The sequence below is a fragment of the Vespula pensylvanica genome, chromosome 2 (genome assembly GCF_014466175.1).
Source record: "Vespula pensylvanica isolate Volc-1 chromosome 2, ASM1446617v1, whole genome shotgun sequence".
NCBI lineage: Eukaryota > Metazoa > Arthropoda > Insecta > Hymenoptera > Vespidae > Vespula > Vespula pensylvanica.
Window position 1 is genome coordinate 1,174,170 of NC_057686.1, and position 10,000 is coordinate 1,184,169.

The 10,000-nt window shown below is 30.5% G+C and overlaps 1 protein-coding gene across 2 annotated transcripts in view; it reads right to left on the reverse strand.

Annotated features, from left to right (window-relative positions):
- The window catches only part of LOC122626986 (longitudinals lacking protein, isoforms H/M/V), a 65,013-nt gene that overhangs the window by 44,097 nt on the left and 10,916 nt on the right, over positions 1-10,000 (reverse strand). The window contains exon 2 of one of the 2 annotated variants that reach the window (XM_043807664.1): positions 7,859-7,967. The exons of the other annotated variant lie outside the window; for it this stretch is intronic. Coding sequence (XP_043663599.1) covers positions 7,859-7,929 — 71 coding nt within the window. The 5' untranslated portion in view covers positions 7,930-7,967. The remainder of the gene's footprint in view (positions 1-7,858; positions 7,968-10,000) is intronic. 2 annotated transcript variants of the gene reach the window in all.

The window sequence follows — 10,000 nt, forward strand, 5'->3', positions numbered from 1 at the left end:
AGAGAAAGAAATAGAAAGTAGAAATAATCGATGAGTTTCGTTTGATTTCATCGTTTTACGAGAATTATTAATCGTCGAATTAACGAGAAGATTTATATTTGATATCGAGTTCTATTTACGTTGTAGTTATCGGTAAGTTTTGAGATCGTTGATCTCTCTCTCTCTCTCTCTCTCTCTCTCTCTCTCTTTCTCTCTTTAATTTCTGTTTTCTCTGTTGAAGGTAAAAAAAAAAAGAATGTATAAATAAAAAATATAAAAAGAAAAGAAAAATTTGTTAATGCGACGATCGGACGAAAGTCGTTTGAGCTTTCTAATTTATATTTACGCTTATGACGACGACAACGACGAAGGGTAAGGACAGGCCGATGCAAGTTTGCGACTGGTGTAGATATAATTAGAATGTACGGCATCTCGTTCCGAATTTTCGCGGTCGCATCACGACACGAGATGTGTGAGCGTTTAACTGATAGAAAGAGACAGAGAAAGAGACGGATAGATAGATAGATAGATAGAAAGAGAGAGAGAGAGAGAGAGAGAGAGAGAGAGAGAGAGAGAGAGAGAGAGAGAGAGAGAGAGAGAGAGAGAGAAAATAAAATACTTCCGCGTTAAAAACAAACAAAAAAAAAAAAGAAAAGAAAGAAAGAAAAGTTAAAAGAAATTATATAGATCATCGTCCAAAGTATTTTCTTTTTCATATGATGAAAAATTAACGACAAATTGGAACGTTTATTATTCCGAGCGTTTATTATTTTGTTTAAGAAAGATTTCAATTATATATGAACGATGATATTATTATTTTATTAGTATTGTACTTATTTGTTATAAAAATGATATTTTATAATTGTTATACGATATCTATCCAAAGTTATATATATATATATATATATATATATATATATATGTATGTATGATCATATTATTAATTATTTATTAATATATACATATTAATGATATACATTATTTATTAATAAATATATTTTTCTAACAATCAGATATATGATATCTATTAAATTTTCTATATATATATATAAATGCATATATAATTTCATATATATATATATATAAAATTTTTTTTTTAATAGTCTTAAACCATCATACAACATAGATCGATGTAAATAAAGAATTGACGAGTATCGCAATTATTTTCTTTTTCGATAATGACTATGTCACATGTATACGAACACGTGGAACACGAGAGTTACGTTTGGCATCTAATACGATACGTACAAGATATCGGTTTAATTCGTAGCAGCTAAAGATGTTTGAAGATGATAGATACATAGATACGGAGATACAGACAGACAGAAAGAAAGAGAGAGACGGAGAGATGGAAAGTAATAAGAAGAAGAAGGACAAGAAGAAGAAGAAGAAGAAAAAGAAGAAGATAGAAGTGCGGGGGAGGAACGAGCTATGTGTTGTACTTCTTGCGAAATTCTCTTTCTCTCTCTCTCTCTCTCTCTCTCTCTCTCTCTCTCTCTCTCTCTCTTTTTCTATCTATCTATCTATCTATATATCTATCTATTTATCTATCTCTCTCTTTTTTTCTCTCTCTTTCTATTTGCTCTCGAATGCATGTAAATAAGTACATGCATAACGTATACGTATACGAAAGATGGTACAGCTATAAAGCTATTACCACAACAACGATCAAGTAAAAGAAGTTCGTTAAACGTTAACGTTCAATTTATCTCGTTGTATTATCGATGGAAAATCTAGTCGATCCTATTAGAATTTTTATTTTTAATTATACGTATCGATCTCTATCTGTTTCTCTCTCTTTTTCCCTATTTTCTGTTATCTTTCCATCTTTCTACTTTTTCCTTTTTTTATATTTTAATTCAAACGTTCAAATTTTTTCGAATTAATGTTTCATTATATATGTATATATATATATATATATATATATATATATATATATATATATAAATATTTAGGAATGGCCATTTAAAGTGTTACAAACTAATTTGTTTAAAATCGAATTTGTTAAAATAGAAAAATAACAACGCGAATATTATCTCGATTTGAGATTCGATGAAATAAAATGAATGGAGGTAAATACATTTTACAAGCTTTCCCGAACGTTATTAGATTCGTAATGTTATAAACGTTCCGCCATATTGTTTCTATGTATTTCTAAAGAAAAAATAAAATGAAATAAAAGAAAAAAAAGAAAAAAAAAAAAAGGAAAAATAAAAGAAAGAAAAATTCAATTTTGTTTTTTTCACTCTATCATTATGCGAGATGTAGATACTTCGGTATATAGATATTTATCTAACACACACGCGCATAAATACGTAAATAAGTAAATATTCTATGTACGTACGTACATACGTATTATACATAGGTCTCATATATTCGAGATCGTCTATTTATTTGTTCGTATACGAAATCGTGGGAAAATTAAGTGTTTTCTTTTTTCTTTTTTTTTTTCTTTTTCTTTTTTTTTTTTTATTCTATTCAAAAATAACGATAAAAGTTCATTAGAGCTGGGGTAGGGGAAAAAAAGGAAGAAATAAAAAGAAAAAAGAGTAATAAAAAAGAAAAAAAAAAAAAAAGTTAATATGGCGCGGCGGTCCGGTGCTCGTGAGAGAGGACGCTTCGTTTCGGTTATAAATAACGCGATATGCTCTCTTCAACGAGGATTTTCACATCGATGCACGTTTAAGAGGCTTTGAAATAAATGACTTATGAACGAGCTTAATCTCTCTCTCTCTCTCTCTCTCTCTCTCTCTCTCTCTCTATATATATATATATATATATATATATATATATATATATATGTATGTATGTATATATATGTATATATATGTATATATATACATATATATATACATATGTGTGTGTGTATATATGTATATATATATATCACTCTCTCTTTTTCACACGCGCATTCACATTTTCCAATATTTTTTTTTCTTTTTCTTCCTTTTTGTTTTTTTGTTTTTTGTTTTTTTGTTTTTTTTTTTTTTTTTTTTTTTTTTTTTTTTTTTTTTTTTTTTTTTTCTAAAAGAAGATAATATCATTATTATACGTACTTTCATAATAACTCTCGATGGTAATCAACTCGAGTGCCTCTTAATTAACGATCAGCCGAATGATTTGAAAATTTCATACGCATTTTATCATACTTATGTATATATACATACATACATATATATATATATATATATATATATATATCTTATATACATATATGTATGTATCTACGTATCTACCGAGAGCGGGCCAAAAGTTTCTGTAGGTGATTATAAAAATAATTTAATCATATTAGAAACCTTCTCTTTCTTCAATATAGATTTCGTAGTTTTATTAAAAAACTTCGGGACGTACATACGTATATTAATTTTTATGATCTTTAAGAATAAAGAAGGAAGGAAAAGAAAGAACAAAAAAAGAAAAGAAAAAAAAAAAAAGAAAAAAAGAACAATCAAAATTAGCCTAAGCTCTCTGTAATCTTATCTCTAATAAAAGTAATTTTAATTTTTCGAACGATCTAAGAACTTTTGGACCCAACTAAACACTTTTGGCTCGTTCTATACGCTCGCGTGAATTTATATATATATATACACATACACACACGCACACACACACACACATCTTTCTCTTTTTCTTTACGTCCGTGTTTGTGCGTGTGATTTACGAGATATCAATTTAACGGAAGAGAGTATCCAAAAAAATGTTTGTTTTCAAATTGAAAGAGAAAACTTTTTAACGAGCCGCGTCTACATATACATCTACATATGTACAACGTATCTATATATTTTGCTTATATATTTTATCTATGTTTATGTATACCTATGTGTACGTTTGGTGGATGAACGGATATGGTAACGTAACCGCGGAAAAAATATTTTAAATATGTATTTTTCGAATAATAGTAACGTATAGAGCTTACGTAGCGCGCTGACACCTGTTACCCCTACCGTGAAAAGAAGTTGCTCGATTTCAATTGGAGCAGACTTCTTTTTTTTTTTTTTTCTTTTCTCTCTCTCTCTCTCTCTCTTTCTTTCTATTTTTTTCCTTTTTTCACTCTATTTTTTTTTACCCTCCTCTTTCTTCCTTTTTTTATTTTTTTCCTGGTTTTTTTTTTCTTTCTTTCTTTTTTTTTTTTTCTCTTTCACGAGCGCACGCGCGCGTACACATTCGTGATTCCAGAGAGAAAGAGAGAGAGAGAAACAGAAAGAGAGAAAGAGAGAGAGAGAGAGAGAGAGAGAGAGAGAGAGAGAGAGAGAGAGCTTATTTCTCCATAAATCTTTCAGCACCGTTCTCTTCGGCTGAGTTACCTCGTTCATCTGGCGAGATTTGTTTTTTCTTTTTTCCTTTTCTTTCCTTTTCTCCTCTTCTTATTTTTGTTCCCTTCCTCTTTTCTACCCCCTTCGTTCCTTCCTTCTTTCCTTCTTTCCACCCTTCCTTTCCTCTTTTCGCATTTTTGTTTCTTTCCTTCTCTCTGTCTGTCTCTTTCTTCTTTATTTTTTCTCCTTTTTTTTTCTTTTTATTTATTCCTTTTTCTTTTTTGCTTTTTATACTTATCTTCAAAAACGTTCACCGAACGAAGTTGGAATTATTCTTCGAATGATTAAACGAATGCGTTACGTTACGGTTAAGTAAGTATATAATCGATTCATCGATATATGTATATATATATATATATATATATATATATATATATATATATATGTACATACACAAACCATCGCAATTACGTGGATAATAAAAACGTTGGGTAACGACGGTGAAAAAGAAAAGGAAAAAGAAAATTAAAATCAAAAGAAGAAAAAAGAAAGAGGAAGAGAATAAAAAGAAACGCATAAAACTTAACGATTACGTTGCTCGTAATCGTGATTTTCTTGTTCGCCGACAATGTATCATCTATAAACGTTGAATTAAATCTAGAAGATGATGCGTCCAAATCTTTTCTCCTTGTAATAATGATTAATAACGTATATTAATTACATTAATATGTATATATATATATATATATATATATATGTATATATATGTGTATATAAAATTATAGATGGAAATAGAGATGGAGATAGAGAGAAAGATAGAAACACACATACGCGCACACATATATATGTATGTATTTTGTATAAAAGACGTTCCTATTAATAAAGTCGAATTTTCGCGAATGTGGAAAGCGAGGACAGACGCAGCTGTGTGAAAATTCAAATACGTTTCTCGTGATCGAACAAAACGTGGTGTTAGGACGAGGAACGTGTCCTGACCATCGTCGGCACTCTGCAACGTGCCAACATTTAAACGGAATGATTTAAGTAGGTACGTGTTGGAAACGCATCTCGCGACGCCTCCTCTTCTCATGTTAGAGTTCCTCAGTTACTCTTGAGAAAAGACGTGTGTTCCGCTTTACGTACTTGCATATACATATATATATATATATATATATATATATATATATATATTTGTATATATATACATATATGAATCTATACTCTTTTGCACACAAACGTACAATGGAGACATACATACATATGTACATACTACGAAAGCTCTTTAAACTTTTACCCGAGTACTAGTAGAGGTATTTCAAAGTTAGCAGGGCGCGGGAGACCTCGTCGTAACTTTGTATAGCTTCGTTACAGTTTACCCGTTCGACGTTTCTACTCTTCGAAATCTTACCTAGTGTCGTTGAGAATTGAAGAAAAAAAAAAAAAAAAAAAAAAAAGAGAGAGAAGAAAAAGACGTATATTGGTGTTATATATGTCTGTATAGAAAAAAGATAAATAAATAAATATCGAAATGAGAAGAGATAAAAAGAAGGATAAGTCGATTTCTTATCGAGTCCCATTCACGGATCTATCAATGATAATTTTATTTTTAAGATTATTATTACCTTCCACGTTGGAAAATTGAAGGACAGAAGAAAGGAAAAAGGGAAATAATAAAAATCGAGGCGAAAGAGATCTATCGAGGAAAAAATTTGCGCGCGGCGATAAATCGATTTTCGACTATCTCCCAGATACATATACAGAATTTTTATTTTTTAATCGGTGAACGAGTAATCCCATGCCAATTATAATTCTTCTCCCCCTATTCACGTGGTTTCTCTTTTTGGAGATATTATTGATCGTGATAGGTATTGAAAAAAGGAACAAAAAAAAAAAGAAAAAAAGATATATATATATATATATATATATATATATACATATACATAGATAAAAATCAAAATGGAAAAGATCATTCGAGAAGAGTGTTAAAAAAGCTCCACAAGGTTACTATTCTCGACTATAGCGTGCATTAACTTTCATACTTGATTTCCCACGTTTCTTTCTTTTCGATAAAAAATAAATAAAGAAGAAAAAAAAAAAATAAAATAAAATAAAATAGAAAGAAAACAGAAGGATCGAAATGAAATAGAAATGGAAGAATCGCAATGATCGATGATTATCATCGACGATCTCATGGAAAATAAATAGAAAATGTCATTCTAATCGATTTCATAACGAATAATCATAGCGTGCTAATTCGAAAGGGTCTCCATACCGAATGAAATTTACATGAAATCGTTTTGGTTTTGATATAGATAGTTCGTTGGATATATCGTTCTCGACCGGCGACGATTATTATCATCGTCAAAGAAATAATAATTATAACGCGTGACAGAGAAACGATTGTAATAACGGGACCCATTATAGGGGGATGGCAAAATCATTCGCCCGTGGCAATCCGTACCACAACATCACCATTCAATTTTAATCATATTAATAATAATTTACGCTTTGTTGCTCTACCATGTAACACGGATCTCGGCAAATTAACGATAGCCGCTTTGGGACTGGCCATTCGATGATAAAGAGAAAATTGTATTCGCGGTCTAATTTATGCGGATAATGCGTCACACGTAATATGCGTGTCTTCTATATATTTATATATATATATATATATATAGTATTTTATATATATATATATATATATATATATATATATATATAAAGAGAGAGAGAGAGAGAGAGGTATTATCGAACGAATAACATTGGATAAAAAGTAACAGTAGGCGGATATTTTTCATAACGAAAAATATAGATTTGAAATAATTTATCTGAGGTTGAAATATCTTTCTTTCTTTCTCTATCTCTTTTTCTCTCTCTCTCTATCTCTCTCTCTCTTTCTTTCTCTTTCTCTTTCTCTCTCTTGCTCTTTCTCTTTCTCGATCCTATTTATAGATTGTATACTATTACATGTATATACGTCCTAGTACTATTCTAGTCGATGCAACCCTCGAGGAAGCAAGCCCCTTGTCATTAAAACCGATGATGTCATAATAATGCAGGTTCTAACTCGATAGCAAATATCATAATCGTCGTTGGCGATGAAGATGAACGAATGAGTCAGGATTATGTTATATCTCTTGTACTATCTCTCTCTCTCTCTCTCTCTCTCTCTCTCTCTCTCTCTCCCTCTATTAACCAGAAGTAGATCATACAAAATCTAAAAAATTCTTTTCCATTAATAACAATAACAAAGATATTAAAAAAATGGGCAAGAGAATTTCGTTTTGGTAAGTTCATTCGATAACGTGGTTTCATTTAGTCGTTGTTAAACGGTGGTAACGACCTCTCTCTCTCTCTCTCTCTCTCTCTCTCTCTCTCTCTCTCTTTCTCGACTAGATTTTCTACTTGACGTTTCAACATCAGAGAGAAAGAGACAGAGAGACCGAGAGAGAGAGAGAGAGAGAGAAAGAAAGAGAGAATGCACAAGCAAGGGGAAAATAACCATGACTCGTCATAAATCAAGCAAGGCGACGGTCACAACTACTACAATACTAGTAATACTACTACCAATACTACAACCACTACTACAGAGAAATCGCGAAAAAGCTCAGGCTGTGCTCGCTTACCGATGACTAATCCCCGAGGCGAGCTTTTTGCGACGGCTTCCTTTCGGCCGCTCGCGCCGGAACGCGAACATGAACGCGTTGGTGTTTATCGCCCGGTGAAAAAGAGTGCCTAACGGTAGAGATGTAGTTACGTTAAAACGACGACTACAACGATAACGACGAAGAGAACGACGAAGAGAACGACGACTATGACGACGATGATGACGACGGTGACGACGACGACGACGACGACGACGACGACGACGACGACGATAACGCGACGAGAGAAAAATTATTTATTTTTTTTCTTTCTTTCTTTCTTTCTTTCTTTCTTCTTTTTGTTTTTCCTCTTTTTTTTTTCTCTCTCTCTCTTTCTATCGTCCAGCACTTACACGCATGTATCTTGTTTATTAAAGGAGATAAAAATTAAAAAGAAAAAAAAAAAAGAAAAAAAAAAGAAAAAACATACGTGCGTGCGAGCGCGATGTGTGTTTTGAAAGAAAAATTTGCGATTAAAAATTATTCTACGACATTTAACGCGTCAGTGTGGTAATGTTACTACGACTAATTGTAAGTCATTGATGATAACGAGGCGAGAGGAAAATTATATATTTCTTTTTTACCCATTTTTTTTTCTTTTTCTTTTTCTTTTTTTTTTTTCTTTTTTGCGTTCCGAGTGTATTAGTACGTATCTTAGATGTTAAAAAAAAAAAATATATATATATATAAGAATCGAAAAGAAAAAGAAATATGTATATACTGCTTGATATTTTGAAAGTAATACTTTTTAGAAAGTGATATATTTTGAAAAAAAAAAAAAAAAACGTATATATATCTTTTGGAAGAAAAATTTGTGATAAAAATTAATGTGATAAAGTTTATAAGCGTCGATAAAAATGGGACTACGGCTATGTCATTGTATGTACGATTATCAAGGATGAATTATTTTTTTGTTCAAACTTATTACATATACGTTTATCTATGCATGTATTTGAGGAGGATAAGAATAAAACAAACAAAAAAAAAAAAAAGAAAAATAAATAAAATTATGGAAAAGCGAAAATTCAATTCAAACGATTATTAAAGAGATTAGAAAAGTAACGGTGTAAAAAAACATACACACGCACACGTAGTATTTTCGATAAAAATGAAAAAGCAAAGAAACGGAAAAGAGAAACGTTTCTATTTATTTTCTATTTATCAATCAATTAAAGATACATATATATATATATATATATATATATATATCCTAAAATATATAAATGGTTCATGAACATTTCGATCGGTAAATAATAATTATGCATCGAGGTATTCGTCGGGATTATCCTCGGTTATATCACGCGTATCGATATTTTGTTGTAAATACCGATAACGTTTATTTAAAATATTAAAAACAAAATGTTTAAAAATGTCGCGATAAATAGTAACTCAAAAAAAAAAAAAAAAAAAAAAAGAAAAAGAAAAAGAAAAACAGAAAAAAAGAAAGAAAGGAAATATGTAAAGCGTTAAGACGAATAGATGGCTTACGTTTCGCTTATGAAAAAAAATATTATATAAAATTTATTTTTCTTTTCACATTTTACTCAATTGTTAATAGCGTATAATTAAATCAATGAATAAATAAATAGATAATGTTCGAACCATTCCCTTACAAATTGTCATTGAAAAATATATGATTAGGAAATATTCGATAACGTTGATCCGTTTATTACGAATTATTTTAATAGAACGTTTCTACACGTCGATATCACTACGAGATATCGTCGTTGCATACAAATTAATAATATCGTGCTGCATTCGTTAAAGAATGATCGAAGAAGAACGAACGAATTGGTTACCTTTCAATTTCTTTTTCTTTCTTCTTTTCCTTTCTCCCGTTATCTTTTTATCCTTGCCTTCTCTCTTTTATTCCCTTTGTATTTTTATTAATCTTATTATTCTTTTCTCAACACTCTCGAACACAAAGAACAAACACGAATAATTTCCACCCTAGCCCACTGTCCCACCCACTTCTTTTTTCTCTCTTTCTTTATCTATGTTTATCTATCCGTGTCTATTCATTTCGATATCTACTTAAGCTACTCATCTCTTGTCTTTTTTCTTTTCACGTTTTGATTTTCTCGATACTATTATCCTTTCTTTCGTTTGCATACTTTACGAAAG